Genomic DNA, 19,308 nt, shown 5'->3' with positions numbered 1-19,308 from the left:
GATGTGAATCTGGTTACACTGGACAGCACTGTGAAAAGACAGACTTTAGTATTCTCTATGTAGTGCCAAGTAGGCAAAAGCTCACTCATGTTCTTATTGCAGCAATTATTGGAGCTGTACAGATTGCCATTATAGTAGCAATTGTCATGTGCATAACAAGGTAGGTAATGGCCTAAGAAACACCAACTTTCAATTAGAGGTGGGTAGCTGTGTTCAAGAACCTTGAAACACTCAAAATGGTAGGGACTTTACGTCCACCAGCCTATTAGGAAGAAATCCTAGGATCAGTTCTCTAAGGTTTCCACGTAGGTCTGACCTCCCAGTGTCTTGCTGCTTTAGAATTTGGTCAAGAACTCACTCCCAGGGTTACAGGCTGCAAGCAGAGGAAGCGTGAGGATATTCAGTGGCATAAAGGAATTTCGAGATCTTAGAACTATGTGTGTGCTTCAAGCACTGAATTTAGGGACAGCGATGGTAGCAGAATGGTCTGCACATGCACGTAAGAGCCATGCAGAAACTTTTCAAGTCCTGCAGAACTGACTAGGTCTTATGCCCTAAGAATATACTTTATCCATAGTAAATATAATAAGGGAAGAAATCAGAGGTTAAAGAAAACTGCTTTTTTATATGTTGTCAACATTGCTTCATTTTCTGGAATACAGTCATAAATATTAAACTTCAAAATTCTCTATCATAACTAAAACTGTTGGAGTTTATCATAACTAGCCCCCAAACTAAAGGACGTATTTGGAGTGCAATTAGCCTAAAAATGGGTGTTTTCCAGGCTGAGTGGAAATATGTAAGTCAGAACTGAACTGGACCTGGGAGAAGTAAAAGCAAATTAAGTTCATCTTGTCTTTATGCTTCCCAGCCTCATGTCTTTTCTTCTTGCTTGCTTTGTCCTACCTCCTTTAAGGCTTGGTTCAGAGTCCCATAAACATCATCTCTATACTTTTCTGTATTATTCTGGGCAGAGGGTTGGAATTTATCAAGTGCAGATATTGGCAGGCCATAATGGATTTATGACTCTTCTATCCAAAGACAGGATAGAAGCAGATCTTCAGTGGTCTCAGCCATCTGGAGCTAAAATGATAAATCTAGAAATGATAAAAAATATTCTCTGAGAAGCAGATATTTTTCATAAAATTTAAGCACTAAAGCCAGTGGACTTTTATTCTGTAGAACAGATGATCTGCCCTTAGGCAAGACTACTGAGTATAAAATTTGACAGTAGATTAAAGTAGAGACATAATATTATAAAAAATAATGACAGCACAAAGAGAAAATAGAAAAAAAAAAAACTACCATGTAACAGCAGGGCTGCCTGTGGCTATTTAACATAGGCTCAGAGGTTAAGTAATTTGCCTGTGGTCATCCAGCTAGCAAGTGGAAGTGTCTGGATTTGGATTTGGTGCTGCCCCATTTCCTAAATCATTCCTCTTTCCACTGAACCACCAAGAGGAAGAGGGTCTGTGTTGAGTCATCTTGGGAAATATATTTGCCAAGTATGACCATTGCATGGGAGCAAGGTTCAAACTTGATTTTGTAGTGGTTCAGGGTTTTTGAACAGGGGAGGGACTTGGTATGAACCATTTTTCCAGAGCATTAATCCGAGTGTCATCTGAAAAATTCACCAGAGGAGAGAAAATGTGAGGTTGGGGGAGACCATTTAGGACATCATTAGAGTAAAGCAGGAGTGGAGTAATAGATGATTTTGAAGATGAATGAAAGAAATAAGGTAATTAGGTAAAGGGAAGGGAAGATTTTGAGACCCAGTGACAGTGCCATCTTTAAGATCAAAGGATGTTAAAGTCAGCAGGGAGTTATTTTGCATTCAACCCCTTCATTCTAGAGAAGTGAGGAAACTGGAGCCCTGGGATGGGAAGTATCTTAGCCAAGATCACAGAGATAGTTCAGCCCTTTTACAGATCGTATCCAGCCTTTTGTCCAGCTCTCTGCTTTGATTCTCACTGTGCTGTAATCCTCAATGACTAAATTAAAGATACCCAGCAAGTAGTTTTCAAGGTAGTACCCCCCCAATTTATACCCCAAATGCATTTGCTGCCTTCACAGACACGTCAGCATTGCCATATATTTATTTTTAACTGTGTTACAGTGTCTACACTGCTCTCCATCTCTATGTCTGAAGGGTCATCTCATTGAATTTATCATAGATCTCTCCCTGAGGGCTTTTTATTGTGGCATTTTCTCCTCTAGAATGTCTTGCTCATGTGGATTTAGGATATTATAATTATGCGCCTGGACTTATCTGCATTGCATTTTTAAGGAGTGCCTCTCCCACATAGTCCATTACGGGACAGCTGTTATCCTGGGGTGGCTGTTACATATGAGGAATCTTCCTTTAAAAGGATGTTCTCACTGACCCACTTATCAAGACTACATAAGTGAAATTTTCTTCTTTTATGCTTGTAATCTTCTTTCATGTTGAACATCACCTTAGCCAGATCCCTTTATTGTATAGATGAAAAAACCGTGGTCCCGGGAAGTTGGAACTTGTCCAATGTCAAGGTGAGTTTGTGACAGTTGCAGAGGGTTGCTTGCCCTCTCAACCAGTGTCCCCATTTATGAAATGGAGATGATTCCATCACTGTCTACCTCCAAGTGTTTTTATGAGGATGAGTAAGATAAAATCTGTGAAAAACAGTTATGTAAAATGGAAGCGTTACCATCAAGGCTTTTAAGTCAAGACAAAGTAGTGCTCTTTGAAACTGAATAAAAACCTGGAACCTTACAGTAGAAGCACTCATTCTCTCAAGACTTTCTTTCCATTAGATTATAAGTTCCTTGCTGGCAGAGATTTTAGAGGTTAGTCCAACTTTAATATTTGCTTATAGGAAGAGGAGTTTGCACAGCTAGTTTCTAGCAGAGCCCAAACTCAGAATTACTGGAACTCATCTCAGTCCCTTTATTCCATGTTGTGTAGCATAGCACTTTGTGCACAGTAGGAGCTGATATGTTTGCATTCTAGTGGGCAAGCACAAGAGCAGTGACGGCACGATGAGCTTTATACCCCCGCGGAGGAACATGTACGGAACAGTGAGAGCAGAGTCGAGGAATATCCCTTATGCCCCGGAGGGCAGTTCTGTTCTGGGTTCTGTGGTGTGCCCTAGAAGGGTGTGGAATGACTTCTTAGTTACTGTCTAAAATTGCTAGGCATTTCCTGTGTATTCTGATCTGAGGTTAATAAGCACATTTCTTCCTGATTTCTCCTTCATTTAAGCTGTCCTTGTCATTTTTGGGGGTGTCATCATGCTCAGGGAAAGTACATAAGCCAGGAGCCTTTCTACTGTCATGAGTTATATGTTAGCAGTCACTGTGTCTTGGGAGCTGCCAGGCCAGAAGAAGGGTGGGGATTCCTCTCGGGGATGCACATGCACCAGGGGAGACTCCAGGAGTGAGTTCCATTTGTATTCATACCTGCATCATATATCAAACCCTCTTACCTCCCAGCTTTATAGAGAAGATGGCAGTCTGACATGTTGGTCTCTCATCAAATAGCGTCTGTTTCCCTTTCATGTGGTCACATGCAGTATGGCTTTACGTGTGAAGTGTGTGTTACTCAGGAAACATTTGAAATATCCTAAACAAAATGACATTTTTCTTTTTTTTTTCCTTAATTCAACAGAAAATGCCCTAAAAACAATAGAGGACGACGACAGAAGCAAAACCTAGGTCATTTTACTTCAGATACATCATCCAGAATGGTTTAAACTGATGACTTTTATATGTACACTGACCATGTGATGTACATTTGTCTTTTTTTAAAGAATGGAAATATTTATTTCAGAGGCCTTATTTTTGGACATTTTTAGTGTAGTACTGTTAGCTTGTATTTAGAATATTCAGCTACAACAGTTTTGGACTGTTTAGTAGTCTTTGTTTTATGTTTTTAAATACAGAAATTGATTTCACAAATTTGTACCACATGGTAATTCTAAGACTTGTTCTTTACCCATGGAATGTAATATTTTTGCAAAGATGGACCACTTCACAAATGGTTATAAAGTCAGACCCACTTCTTCCACAATGACCACAGCAAATGACCAAGCATGAACTGAAGGTAAAGATGTTTACAGATTACTTTTCTTACAAAAGAAAATCTAGAAGACTCTGTGTTTAGACATTTCAATGTTTTTGAGATTTATTAACCGATTTTTTAGACACTGCCTATCGCATGAATTGTAAAGCTGTGTGTGTTAGATGTAAAATATTTATAAGGTGTATGGACTGGAATTTGATCCTTTCTCTCCTTGAAAAAATAATTCTGAATTTTTAAAAGTATATGGTAGCAATGATGGAACGGATCACTGAAAAGTAGATTTAGATGTTGTGAAAATAGTCTGTTTAACAAACAGATTGGAATAAAGCCTACACTATCATTTAAACTACTTCTATACACATTCATTTTTAAAGAAATATTTGTTTTAACATAAATAAACCAATTGTATCAGTGTTTGTGAATAAATGCAAAAATGATTGTTAACGATTGGTGCTCTTCACATGAGCTTAAAAATCATCTAAGACCTCTATCCAAATTTGTCCTGTAGTAATAGCTATACTAATAGATTGTTGGTGTTTAAAGATCTGAAGTGTGAATAGAATGTATTCAGCTGTTTAACATGTAGTTTAGGTATTCAGAAGTATGCATGTAGAATTTAAGAATATGTTCAAAATATTAATTTTAATATTTGGTTTGGAAAAGCATGTTATAATATAATGTTTTCACTATACGGCCTCTGTTTTGGTGTGTTTATTTACTGCATTCTTTGATATTGACATATCAGTATGTTTAATATGTGAAATTAATAGAAAAAGCAGATTTCAGTTCAAAATTCCCATTTGCTTTTACAAATACTGCTTGAAATTGTCTAAAGGTAGAAGCTTCACCCAGCGCTTGGAGTTTGCCTTTTTGGTTATTTGGCTTCGAGGCTTAATATTAGTAACATTGTGGCCTTAGGGAACTTTTTTTTTAAAAAGCTTTCCTCTTCTACTCACACAGTCTTATTTGAGTCCCTTAGTCATCAGTAAGCATGTTTGGAACAGCACCCAGTGCTTTTGCAAGGGTTCATATTGCAGAACAGTCACGTATGGGTATTTGTAGTTACAAATACTTGACCAGTCTCCAGGGGTGGGGTTTCCAACCCTTTAAACAACCCTGTTCCCTGTTATCAGGCTAACTTCTTGCTCTCAGTGCCAGAATTGATTGCGCTAAGACATCTTTCACTGAGAAATAAATAAAATGGAACATAATGGGTCTGCTTCAAATGCTGATAAAATCCACCAGAATCGCCTGTCGAGTGTGACAGAAGATGAAGACCAAGACGCTGCTCTTACCATCGTGACTGTGCTGGACAAAGTAGCTGCCATCGTGGACAGCGTGCAGGCCAGCCAGAAGAGGATAGAGGAGAGACACAGGGCGATGGAAAATGCCATGAAGACCGTCCAGATTGACCTGCTGAAGTTTTCGCAGTCACACAGCAACACAGGTTATGTCATTAACAAGCTGATGGAGAAAACGCGAAAGATCAGTGCTCACATTAAAGAAGTGAGGGCCCGAGTGGAGAAGCAACAAACTCACGTCAAAAAAGTTGAATCCAAGCAAGAGGAAATAATGAAGAAGAACAAATTCCGTGTGGTAATATTCCAGGTAAGCTGGCACCTGTGTTTAGCTCGATTACTGCTGTCTCTTGTGTCCTTTAATGGCCAACAGGTCTTGTCAGACCTGTCACAAGGTAACGATTGTGTATATGCGTGTGGTGGAGTTCTGTATCATCAGAGATCTCAGGAGAAAACCATTTCTATGTTAACTGGTATACTATCATGTCAGTGTTTTGAGCTTCTCAGCCGTTTCATGTAATATGAACTGTGGATCATAGCTGAGTCTATTTCTTGCCTTTGAAACTTAATATTGGTAAGCTGCTTTTGGCATATTAGCTGTATTAGCATGATGCCCTCTCAAAGCCTTTGAGAAGGTTAGGACTAGAAGATATCTAAGAAGCCTCCAGTTTAAAACACCTCTTTGTTATAGAAAAAAAGAAACTGAGGACCTGTAGCTCTGCAAAGCGGTTCTTTCCCTTATTATGGAGAGCCCAGAAAGCCCTAAACAGTAAAATGTAAACTTTTCAGAATATAATTTGTCTATTGGAATTTTTACCTATAATAATGTATAAGTCACAATAATAAGACAAAGGGTCTATTTCTTAATGAACAATCAGACAGTTGTTCTTTTTCTTATAGTTATATAAATGTAGGAGTCACATAAGTAATTCCTTATATTTGATTACCAAGTCTTTACTTAGCTGAATTTTTTTAGCTGCACTGCACAGCTTGTGGGATCTTAGTTCCCTGATCAGGGATCGAATCTGTGCCCTCTGCAGAGGAAGCACAGAGTCCTAACCACTGACTGCCTGGGAAGTCCCTACTTAGCTGATTTTACATGATAGTTTTTGTGTGGCATTGTGTGTTGAGATAATAAGTTCCTATCTTACTCTGCACTTGATACTCATATTTTTTGAAATAGGAACACATCCATGGCAAATGCCTAATATCTATAATATATTTTAAAACTCTTACAAATTAAAAGGGAAAAAGTTGAACTTTCATGGTAGAAAAATTGGAAAGTCATTATCAGTCGGTTCACAAAAGACAAAGTAAATGAGCAAAATTCCATTTTCACCTATGTAAATATTTGCAGTTACTGAAACATTCGCAGAGTTTAAGAGTAGGAAATAATAAGCACTTTCATATTCTGCTGGTAGAATATTAAATGGTACATTTCTGGAGGGCAGTTTTGGTATTATGTGTTAAGAACCTTAAAAATTCGCAAACCTTTTGGCCCCAAAATTTAATGTCAAAGAATTTGTTGTAAGCATAAAATCAGGAATGTGTGCGGGCATGTTCACTGGTACATATAGGCAGTGTTATCACACTGTATTTTTAAAATGCATGTATGCCCATATGCATAGAGAAAAGGCCTAGAAGAATAAAAACAAATTGAAATAGGAACACAGTTGGTAGGTAGTTGAAAGATACCAGGGATGTGGGCCATAACTCCCGGGGCATTCTTTACACTTTAGTCAATTCTCCATAGCCCACTGTTGGCTGATAAGGTTACACGGGGATGGCAGAGTGGTATTTTGGATCTGTATTTAAGACCCTGTTGGTTATTTAGGAGGAAGAATGGGAGGAGAGAGAGGGTTGCTTACTTCAAAGGTAGTCAAGTTCGACTGTGCCATCTGAAGGCCTTTACCATTTCCCTCTCCTCCCAGGTCCCTGGAAGTCCTTCTCCAGACTTAAATTTTTGAAAAAAAAAAAATCAGTCATCTTACTCTCAGAAGCCAGTTGTAGTATATGTAATGGGGATCTAAATTTAGTACTGGAGAATGTAGTATCCATTCTTGAATTCACTTTTCCACGGCATTAACAGTTCATTGCAGCTCTATTTACAATAGCCAGGACATGGAAGCAACCTAAGTGTCCATCAACAGATGAATGGATAAAGAAGATGTGGCACATATATACAATGGAATATTACTCAGCCATAAAAAGAAATGAAATTGAGTTATTTGTAGTGAGGTGGTTGGACCTAGAGTCTGTCATACAGAGTGAAGTAAGTCAGAAAGACCATATGCTAACACATATATGTGGAATCTAAGGGAAAAAAAATGGTTCTGATGAACCTAGGGGCAGGACAGGAATAAAGATGCAGACGTAGAGAATGGACTTGAGGACACGGGGAGGGGGAAGGGTAAGCTGGGACGAAGTAAGAGAGTAGTATTGACATATACACACTACCAAACGTAAAATAGCTAGCTAGTGGGAAGCAGCCACATAGCACAGGGAGATCAGCTCGGTGCTTTGTGACCATCTAGAAGGGTGGGATAGGGAGGGTGGGAGGGAGGGAGACACAAGAGGGAAGAGATATGGGAACATATGTATATGTATAACTGATTCACTTTGTTATAAAGCAGAAACTAACACACCATTGTAAAGCAATTATACTCCAATAAAGATGTTAAAAAAAAAAAACAAACAGTAATGGGTATAACTCACCCTCCACTTGCATGGGGCATGCCAGGAAACATTCTTGGTATCCAGCATGTCTCCTGAGAACCTTTGTGTGAAGAGTAGACCAGGTTAACAATCAAGATTTACAAAGGCTAAAGAAAGCAGAGGAGTTTCTGAGAAGTTCTAATTGACCCTTGTTTGTCTATTGACATAATTCTTTTTTTTAAAAGTTGTTTCTATATTCACCTGTTTATTTCCTGAAAGTTGCTATTTTTTTTCTTTGAGCACCTACAGTTACTTGAATGAATAGAAGATGGTATGAAAAAGGAAGCGAGAGGCACTAGTGAGAGACATAATGCTATGAAGAGTCTGTGAAGTTAAGTTGTTCAGAGTAAGCAGCACTTTATCTATAAGCAGTGGCTATCTCTTGTAATGGGAGAGCATGTAAAGAAAAGATAAATACCAATGGATTCAATGATTCATTAGATATTAGAACACTGTATACAGCATTCATATGGGTTTGTTTAACAGTTAGAAGTCATATGCTTAACAGTTAAAAGTCATATATATATATGTGTGTGCATGCATATATATATATATATATATATATATATATTTTTTTTTTTTTTTTTGGCCAAACTGCGCACCTTGCAGGATCTCAGTTCCCCAACCAAGGATTGAACCCAGGCCACGGCAGTGAAAGCTCCAAATCCTAACCACTAGACCACCAGGGAACTCCCAAAATTCTTATAATTCATTCTTACAGTTAATATGTTTAAGTGGTTATATTGAGATTGCTCCTTCCACTAAAATTAACTTGAAGCTGAGTAATTCAGCTCTAGTATACTTTCGTTTCGATTTGGGTTTTTCCTCAAAAAGATTTCCCTAGATATATCTTTTGGTGGCAGTCTTTATTGCTATTTTATCTCCCACCTTTGTGTACGGCAGAGCTTTCACCTAATTGTGGACATTGGCATTGAAAAAAATGATCTGCTCTTTATCATACAATTATGATTTCTCCTTGAACATGCTTTCACCTTAGCAACCTCCTCACCATGAAAGAAAGCCAGGAGGCTTCCCATATCTTCTAACAATTTTGCTTACTAACCACATGCCCGTGCCTCCCAAATGAGGTATTTGGCCATTCCCTAATGATAAGTCCCGGACTTCTAAATATTCGAAATTCTCTTAGCAGTATTACTCTGACTCATAATACTCATTTTGTTACAAAAATCATCTTTTTACCTAGAATTTTACATGAAAAAATGTATAATAATTGTACTTGGCAATCAACTATAATTCAGCCCTATAATTTTCAATTATTATTACAGTGTATTCACCACTAACTCATGGTATCTTTGACTCAGAGGAGTTGCAACAAATAGATTTACATAACAGGTACTTTCTCTGTCTCTACCCCTGTTTTGTTTTGTTTTTAAGCCTGAGTTTGTTGTGCAGTTGAAGAAGGGTTTGTGATTCTTGAGTTAAGCCATAACTGATTTCTTCACAGCAGGATTGTGAGGGTTTTTCCATATGAAACAGTAATTATTGTTTGGCTCCTTTTCTAATTATACCTACTCAGTCCATACCCACCCACTCAGTGCTGCTGAAGCTACTCCCTGTAGTAGGTATCAGGAAAGGAGAGGAATAATGTTGCTGCTTCTGATTCATCAGAGAGCTATGAGATACCCACTCTACCTTTTTTTTTTTTTTAAGTTCCTAGACTCTCCAATCCTGTAGCCAAAGAAGTTAATTTTAAATAAGTATCCAGAGAAGTAAAGTTCTGGGGATACGTTCTTGACTATCAGGATGATAGGTTTTGGAATACGTATAAATGTATTTCTTACACAGTAAATTTTTTGGTTGAACAGATTTAATCTGGATCTCAAGTAGGAGCACAGTTTCTTTTAGAAATTTCAACTCGTGGATTCAGTTAAAAATCCCATGATCTTTAAAGTTTTTCCTGTTTAGTTTTAGAAATAACCCCGAAATAGAAAGTTGGGGTCCTTTAGCAGCCATGTTTCTGGCCTGGTTCTCAAGGTTACCAGTGTCTGCCAGTGTCTACCAGACACTGGCAGTGTCTGCCAGTGTCTACCAGTGTCTCCCAAATCCAATTTGATGAGTCCTTTTACCTTTTTGACATATTTGTCATAGTTGGTCCCTCCCTCTCTTCTTGAAACTTTTTTCCCCTTGGCTTCTGGGGGTGCCTCTCGCTCTTGGATTTCCTCCTGCCTCACTGGCTGACATTTATCCTTTTTGGTTCTTTCTCATCTCTTCCTTCCTCTTCTTCTTTTTTTTTTTTTGAATTATTTATTTATTTATTTGGCTGTGCTGGGTCTTAGTTGCGGCACGTGGAATCTTAGTTGCCCCGTGCGAGATCTTTGTCGCAGCATGAGGGATCTTTAGTTGCAGCATGCAGGGTCTTTAGTTGTGGCATGTGAACTTTTAGTTGTAGCATGTGGGATCTAGTTCCCTGACCAGGAATTGAACCCGGGCCCTCCTGCATTGGGAGTGTGGAGTCTTAGCCACTGTATCACCAGGGAAGTCCCTCATCTCTTCCTTCTTATCTTCAGGTCCAAAATCCATTTATGTATCAATAACACCAAAATTCAAAAATCTGTAAAAATAAAATTTTTATCGTAACTTATTTGGCAGCAAGACCTAGCTTTACCTGAACTCAGTGGATGCCAAAACCCAACCTCAAGTAGCATGAGGCTGTTTATACTCTTTGTCCCACCTTAGAGTGAATATTTGTATTTTTTTGCCACAAAAAGGTTTTTTCCCAAGATCTCACTGGGAATGTTATGTAATATATTATTTTCCCCAAATCTGAAATATTCTGATTTCTGAAAGGTAGCTTTGTTCCAAGGAGTTTTGAATAATGGAGTGTAGACCCATTCATTCAATCTCTTGGTGATCTCTTTCATCTGGTCTCATGATTTTTAGTTTCATCTTTATGTTAATGATGCCTAAATTTATCTCTAGTCCAGATCTCTCTCCTGAATCCCAGACTTATGTACTCAGCTGTCCACTCAACATCTCTGCTTGGATGTACAGTGGGCATCTCAAAGTCAGCATGTTCAGATCCCATCCTTCCCCATCTCAGTGAATGGCTAATCTGTCCTTCAGCTGCTCAGGCCCTGGACTAGAGAATCATCCTTGACACTCTCCACATCTCAATCTAGCAGCAGCAGATCCTGTTGGCTCCTACCTTCAAAGTGGATCTGGAATCAGGCCACTTCTCACCACCACCTCTGTCCACACCCTGATCCATCTCTTACCTGATTGAGCTCAGTGGTCTCTAACTGCTGTCCCTGCTTCTCATCTTGCCCTCGATAGCCTCGTTTCAGCAGGGTGACCCTTTTACAACATAGGTCAAGTCATGTCACTATCCTCAAAACTTTTTAGAAGGCTTCCTATCGCACTCGGAGTAAGAGCCACGGTCCTTATGATCAGATACAGAGCCCTACGTGAGTTGGCCCTCCCACTACCTCTCTTACCCTCTCTCCTCCTCTTGCCCCTTGGTCACTCTGCTTCAGCCACACTGCCTTCCTTGCTGTTTCTCGTTTCCTCTCAGTTATATGCATTACCTTCAGGTCTAGGCTTGGATGTCACCTTATTAATGAGGCCTTTCCGAGCATCCTCCCCAGTCACTGTGTATCCCCCTGCCCTGCTCTATTTTTCACCTTAGCACTTATCACCATCCAACATACTATGTAAGTAACTTGTTTATTTCTCTCGTCAAGAATACAAGTTCTTTTACTCTTTTTTTTTTTTTTTTTTTTGCGGTACACGGGCCTCTCACTGCCGTGGCCTCTCCCGTTGCGGAGCACAGGCTCCGGATGTGCAGGCTCAGCGGCCATGGCTCACAGGCCCAGCCGCTCCGCGGCATGTGGGATCTTCCCGGACCAGGGCACGAACCCACATCCCCTGCATCGGCAGGCGGACTGCCAACCACTGAGCCACCAGAGAAGCCCTTTTACTCTGTTTTATTCAAAGAGGGAGGTTCTCAGTTCCTAGACTAGTGACTGGTGCATGGTAGGTGCTTAGTAACAATTTGTTGAATGAAGGCGTATGCTTCTTATTTGTTCCAACCGTCATTTGTTGAGTATACCTACTACGTACAAGGCACTCTGATAGATGCCAGGCATAAGACATAAATAAGATACATCTCTGCTTTCCTGGAAGCTATTATTTAGTGAAGGACTCAGGGAGACATATATAAATGAGTAGAGTTCTGATTCAATTCAGACTGTGATAAATGTTATAAGTAGAGGAATGCATGTGTCATTATGGTATAGATTGGAGACAGGTTTGACCTCTGGGGGAAGTTGGGGATATTTGAATTGACTCGAAGAAAGATTTTATTCACAAAGCTGGAAAGAGGTGAAAGGTAGCAAAAACCACGTTTATAAAGGCATGCAGGGATGAAAACAGTATGTGTTTAAGGAACTCAGATGGGTTGTGTTGCTGGACTGGAGGAGTGGGAAAGTAGGTTTTGCTCAAACTGAAGAGCCTTCTAATTATACTGAAGAATTTGAACTCTATCCTTTGAGTATTGGTGAGCTCCCCAATGTTTTAAAGTAGAGAAAGCATGTGATCAGAGCTATGTTTTAGAAACATTTCTCAGGAAGTACTTTGGTGATGTTTTAGAGGTATAAGTATTGCACGAGTTCAGGCCTGAGATGACAGGGCCTGAACTAAGACGTTGGTAGAGGCAAGGAGGAAGGAGGCGGGAACAGAAGAGTTAGTAGTTATTAAGCAATATTATCGACAGCGCTTAGTGACCAGTTGGATATGGGATGAAGAGAGGGAATATTTGGGACCATGCTTCTGAGGTTTTTCTGGGTGGCACCTGGAGGTATTGGTGCTGAGAGGTCCAGGAAAGGATGATGGCCGGGCCTTGATTTTTGGATATGTGAAGTTAGAGGTTCCTGTGTTACATCTAGGTGGAGAAGTCTTTCTGACATGTAGCAATGGGTTTTCATCTTAGGGGAAGGGGAGAGGTGAAGGTAAAAGATTTGTGAGTCTGCTTGCCTGGATGTGAAGGTAGAGCAGTGGATAAGTTTGCTCGGGGTGAGCTTGGGAGATGAAGAAAAAGAAACCCTGAGAAATGCCAGCATTTAGGGAGTGGGGGGAGGATAAGCAGCCCGTGGAGGAGATTGAAAAGGCGTGGCCGGAAGGTTAAAGAACCCATCGCTAACACGCTTGCTTTCTCTCTCCTTCAGGAGGATATTCAGTGTCCAACGTCCCTGTCTATCATGAAAGACAGAAGCTTGACTGCGGAGGGTCCAGAGGAGGAGGACGATATCTTCGATCCCCCAGTTGATCTGTCTTCGGATGAAGAATATTATGTTGAAGAGAGCAGATCTGCCAGGCTTAAAAAGTCAGGCAGGAAGCGCATTGATAATATCAAAAAGGCCTTTTCCAAAGAAAACATGCAGAAGACACGGCAGAATTTTGACAAGAAAGTGAACAGAATTAGGACTAGAATAGTGACACCAGAGAGGAGAGAGCGGCTAAGGCAGTCAGGGGAGAGGTTAAGGCAGTCGGGGGAGAGGCTGAAGCAGTCAGGGGAAAGGTTTAAGAAATCTATTTCTAATGCAGCTCCTTCAAAGGAAGCTTTTAAGATGCATAGCCTTCGGAAAACTAAAGACCGTGCTGCGGCCGAAGGTCCCGAAGAGGTCAGGGAGATAGGGGTGGACATCATTGCCAGGAGCGAGTCTCTGGGCCCCATCAGTGAGCTGTACACCGAGGTGCTCAGTGAAACAGACCCCAAGGAGGCCAGAGCCTCACATCCTCCCCGAGAAGGTGGGGAAATCTCGACCCCCGAGCCTTTAAAAGTTACTTTTAAACCCCAGGTGAAAGTAGAGGATGACGAATCTCTTTTGCTAGATTTAAAGCAGTAATTATAAAGAGGAATTAAGTATATTATAATTGTAAGTCTCCTTAATCACACAGTTTTAGTTTAATTAGCATAGTCATTTACATGTATATGCCATATAGGAAAACATAAGTGGTATGGCTGTCTCATTTCTTAGGTTTAAAATTTTAAAGGTAATACAATTATTAATATACATTTGCTTGATTAATATACACTTCCTGGGGAATTCTTTTTTTTTCCTCCCCTGGGGAATTCTTTTTTTTTTTCCCCTCCCCCAGGACTTACATGATTCTATCAGCTTTCTCTCTTAGGTCACCTCTCATGGCAGCTGTGGATTTTTAAGTTCCTTTCTCTTGCCCATCAGAAAAATAGTTTCCTAGTGAGGCCCAATTAGGTGTTCGGTAGTCTACAATAAATGAAGGCCAAATTTATGGCCATCATTTATTTACAAGTGAACTCTCGATTTTGGTCTAGATTAATATTGTGGCCAAGCTCAAAGGGAAATAAGTCACATGTGGATTTTATCTGTATGTTCACATCAATAGATATTTTAGTAAATTAGCAGTCACACCTCTTTTTGATGCCTTTGCATAAAAGCATTGAAGTGCTGGACTTGAGCATTTAGTTCTGTCATCACAGCTTTGCTTACAGGGAGCCACTTGGCAAGCCGTCTAATGGTCTGGTCAGTACAACGGAGAGGGTTCGCCTGTCCTACCCTTCTCAGAGGACTGTTGTGAAGATAAGGAAATGTTATACATTCTGGGAGAACAAGAGCTATTTCCAGAGAAAACAAACCCCACTGGTTCCTCAAAAGCAGAATCGAAATAATTCCATCTTCTGAAAAAGTCCTGAGCTCCAAGCAGTGAGGACCTAGGTCGGACAGACACTAAAGTTGGTGTTCAGAAGCGTTTTCACAGAATCAGGAATCAAAAGTCAATGTTTGGGTGACATCTTTTTTGTCAAAGACTAAAACCAGACCTTGGGTTTGAGTTGGGTCTTAAAACGTTTCCTGGAAAATTCTTTTCTGATTTTCTTCTGATTCAGATCTCTGGTGGACTGGAGCAGCATTGTTTCGAGCAGCATGAAGCCTGCAACTGTGGCTGTGTCTTCCAGAGGCCTTTCTAAAGTCAGCCTTTGTGCAGTGCTTGGAAATGACCTCAGATGCTTCTGATTTCCAGAGTGAACCCCTCAGGGCCCATCCGTCCAAAACAGTATTCGTAGGTGTTCATCATAACTGCTTTGGGAGGAAGCCAGATTCCACTTATTTGTTAGCTGTAGATCTAGCCAATCTAGAAGTAGATATTATTGCTAAAGAAAGAGAAATGGTCATACTGGTCCTGCACTTGTGTATGTTTAAATCTTCTGGTTTGTAAAAGGGAAGAAATGATGGAATTGAGTTTGGACAGCAGTCAGCTTTCAGTCAGTTTTGGATGCTCAAGTAGTAATTAAAAATTGTACACACACACACACACACACACACACACACACACAGAATCAGCTTTAAAATATTTAACTCAGTTACCCAGCTGTTTGGGTTTCGGAGTTTGATTCAGCATCATTTCCTCTTCACTCTGCATGAATACATAAAATCATGAATTGTTAATCTCATTATCTTTTTTTATTGAAAACTAAAGTGTATACAGCTTTGAACAATACTTTAAAAGGAATAATTTTTAAAATGTTAGAGTTTAGAAAGAGCTTGGATGCCTAATCACACATTTCCTTAAAGCCATAATAAATTTGAATTTAAAAAAGACATTATTACAAAGTTTGATGTCAGTGTCCTTTTTGTAAATATTTTTACTAATAATGAATGCAAACAGTATGGCATGTATTTGATATAGTAACCCTACTCATAATAGATATGTTTCTAGGTTAAGCAGAATGTAAAGAAGTTATATGCTTTTTTTTTCTGGCCCTACACAGTCCTACAATTGAGCAAAATATCACTGTCAAGGAATTTTTGTAAAGTCCATTTGCTTACTGACCCATTATATAAGCAGACTTGATATGTTATGGAACATTTCCCACATAGGTACGTTTGAATTTTGATTTAGAAGGCATTATAGCCTGGCCAGCTCTTCATCATGGTAGACTCTGAACAATTTCATGTTTCCAGAGGTTCATTGTAACTTACACTGCTTTCTTGGTACTAGGATTTTCCCCTCCGTGTCACTTCTGTCTCTCAACATTTCCCCCCATGTTTAGAGCGTTCCTCAATTCCACATTCATGATTTTTTTCTCCTTTCACCCCATTCTCTTGACGTAAAGGATGTCTTTATTATAGGCTGCAGAATCATACATCTTCATTTAATGCAAGGAATATAGTCAACATTCTCTATTTTTAAAGTTTCAGACAACACAGATTTTCTCCTCATTTTACTCTTCTGTGTTTTTGAAATTATATGTTAGATTTTAAACAGTTTATTGAAATAAAACCATTAGCAGGATTTCTCCCCTTTTCTTCCTGTGAGGCAGAACAATGCGACATCCATAGACACCCAGGGCATGGAGCCCACTCTCAGGCTCTACTATGGAATAGACAGACGAGAAGAGGGAAGTGCAACTCTGTCTCCTGCACATGATGGATCCAGAGGCTTTCCTCTCAGGGTCTATGGTGGCCTGGTTCTGGGCCATAGGTTAGAGAAAAGGGCCCAATGTGAATGGTGATAAGAGGAGCATGAAAATTCAGCTTGTTGAGAGCGTATTTGTGGTGTGTGTAAACTCCCTTGAACAGGTTTTCATAAATTAAAAATACAAACCAAACTACAGTGTTTCATTTTGACTTTATTGTTTACCTTCCATGTACGTATAAGGGTTTGGTTCAGAACAGTCTGAAGTTCACTGTGATTCTATCAGCTAGAGAGCATGGGTCATGTTATGTAAAATATTTCACAGAATCACTGTTAACTCTACAGTCCCCAAACATGAAATTATTGGCCCTGTTTTTCTTCTGAGACATGTTTTCTATAGCTTTTATTGAACCCTACTAAAAATATTATAGGTTACAATCCCCAAATAATTGCTGTGGCGTATCTGGGTCAAGACTAGGGAGAATGACCACTGTGGTCTCATCCTCAGTTCTGTTGGAATTTGGGGCATGCTAGTATCTGGTCTGTAGTGAATGAAAAATGAATAAGCCTTACTGCTGAGTTTTGTGTGTCATTCTTGTGACCACTTCTGAGTTATGTGATTTCTGAGGATTTATAGCTGTCCTTAGCAAGTCAGAATCCTTCAATGTATTTCTTGGGTGGATAGGAGATCTAGGATAACTAGCTCTTCACTGTGAGTCTCGTAGGACATCCAAGGATCCCCAAGAGAATAGCTTGGAGTGGCAGAACATCCTCAGGCTTTGAATTTACTCTGGGCATCTTCCTAAACTCAGCTGTGCTTGTCAGGGGCTGTCCTAGACTGCTCTGCCACTTGATACCTTTGCTTATGCCGTTGGGTCTCTCTTGTGGTTTGGGAGATGAGTTTCAAGTTCAGTGATAATGTCCATTTCCTTCTTTTAGCTTTCCTTGGTTACCTCCCACCCCTTAGGAAGGGTGTGATTAATTCCATATAGTCAATATACGTAGCACCTTTGATCTTCCAGATTCTGTGTGAGGCACTGAGAATTCAAAGATGAATAGAACATAGTCCTTGTTTCTTCCCCTTCCCCCTCTCCCCTTTTCTTCCTTTCCCCTTCCCAGCCCTGATCTCAGACTCACTGTTTCTAGGAGTCCGTCAAGCCAAAATTCAGCAACGTGACTAGTGATGTGTATAATATGATGGAACTGTAGAGATGGAAGATGTTGATATAGAATTTAGATTATATGTCAGTCATACCACTTATCATTACATTTTAGTTCATTTGTGTGATTGTCTTCTAGACTAGACTGTGCTGCTCAGGCGCAGGAACTCTTATTCTATTCATCTTTGGGTCCCCAGCACTTGGGAGCCTCCCAAGTGCTAGGCATCATTAGGTATCATGATATGAAAAATATGAAAAATATGGACCCTGCACTTAAGGAGCTTTTCCTCTGGTGGAGAAGACAGACATGTAATCCAACATCATTGCATAATGTGATTGGAGCCTCATGTCTAAGAAAGGATGATGGGAGCATAGAGGAAGAGCGTCTAACAAGCTGGGGAGGGGGTGTCAGGGAAAGCTAGAGAAAATGGTGCTTCACTTGGCATTTGAAGACCAATCAAGTGTCAGCTAAGTAACAGAATTCAAGGCAGGATGCAGCTGGAGAGGTTGTATGAAGATGTTTTGGGTTTTATGTCAAAGGCCATAGAGAGCCATTGAGATCGAAAGCTGTGGAGTGCCCTGACTGATGTTTGTGGAAGGATGTTCTGTTAGCAGCAGGGGCAGTGAGACCAGTTACTAGGCCCCTTACATTTTTCCAGATGAGAATAGCACCTGACCTCAAGCATTAACAGAGCTCTGCACGGGATAAACTTAGATGTGGCTTGTGACAGGGATCAAATGATAGCCATGTTTCTGACTTGGGTGAGTGGTCCTGCCATTCACTGAGACAGGAAATGTGGTATCCTGTCTGGGGACTCTTACACGGTACTCTCCTGCTGCCCCTCTCACTCTCTGCTCTGACAGCCTCTGTTGCCGGTCCCTTGCATAACCTGAGAAACAAAGGGGAGCCATGCGTATACTCCAGAAGCTCCCACACTAGAGGTCTGCCTAGTCTAGCCATTGTGGCTCTCACTCATGCTTGAAGAAAGCCTCGTTTGGAGTGATCCTTTCCTGGTTCTAGCAAGTGCCTTGCCCTCTCCACCAGGACTCCAAAGTTCTTGGGAAGCAGCATTGCCTTTCAGTTGTAAGGCCATTGTGAGAGCTTCTCTCCCATCCGTATCTTTGTTCAAGGCCAGATTTTTGCTTGCTCATTGTATGGTCCAAAGAAAAGCTGCCCTTGATCTTAGAATGGATGCTTTTGATTTGTTTATTTCTCTCTTTATAATCTCAGCTGCTGTTTGGCACCCAAGGGTTCTAGCCAAAGCTGTGCTTGGTATTGCAGCTGACACTACAGTAAAAGCTGCTGTAACCTGGTATCTTGGCCAAGGCCAGTCACCCAGGTTCATGTAGCTACTCAGCTGCTGGGGCTACAGTAAGAGCCTCGATCTCATCATGGGTGCTTTGGTTTCAAACCTCATCCCTTGGTGTCTGTCACATGAGATCTGAGTCATGGCATCACAGATGTATTAGGGGTTCAAGATGGGCTTTGATGCAACCCATTTTTCTTCTTTTCCAAGGTTCTGGCTGATGGAAGAGTTCGTTTAAGGATCACCAGCAAAATGGAGACCAAGGTGTCATCTTATTACTGGCTGGGCAAATGTCTAATACTTCCCCCAAATGCAGAGCATCTGGTGGATTCTGTTGGAGAATGTGGCTTAGACCT

General features: G+C 40.4%; 2 protein-coding genes across 2 annotated transcripts in view; both read left to right on the top strand.

Moving 5' to 3' along the window:
- Nucleotides 1-4,751, top strand: part of TMEFF1 (transmembrane protein with EGF like and two follistatin like domains 1) — a 92,680-nt gene extending 87,929 nt beyond the window's left edge. Inside the window, exons 9-10 of the mRNA XM_067743805.1 lie at nucleotides 2-160; nucleotides 3,647-4,751. Of these exons, the coding sequence (XP_067599906.1) occupies nucleotides 2-160; nucleotides 3,647-3,731 (244 nt within the window). The 3' untranslated portion in view covers nucleotides 3,732-4,751. The remainder of the gene's footprint in view (nucleotide 1; nucleotides 161-3,646) is intronic.
- A 137-nt stretch (nucleotides 4,752-4,888) lies between these two features.
- Nucleotides 4,889-16,681, top strand: CAVIN4 (caveolae associated protein 4). The gene is made up of 2 exons (XM_067743807.1): nucleotides 4,889-5,668; nucleotides 13,257-16,681. Exons 1-2 carry the CDS (start codon nucleotides 5,261-5,263, stop codon nucleotides 13,935-13,937), a joined length of 1,089 nt encoding a protein of 362 aa, XP_067599908.1. The 5' UTR covers nucleotides 4,889-5,260; the 3' UTR covers nucleotides 13,938-16,681.
- The last annotated feature ends 2,627 nt before the right edge of the window (nucleotides 16,682-19,308 follow it).

This window comes from Pseudorca crassidens, chromosome 7 (genome assembly GCF_039906515.1).
Source record: "Pseudorca crassidens isolate mPseCra1 chromosome 7, mPseCra1.hap1, whole genome shotgun sequence".
NCBI lineage: Eukaryota > Metazoa > Chordata > Mammalia > Artiodactyla > Delphinidae > Pseudorca > Pseudorca crassidens.
Note: the sequence above shows the minus strand (reverse complement) of the source record. Positions and strands in the feature narration are given on the sequence as shown.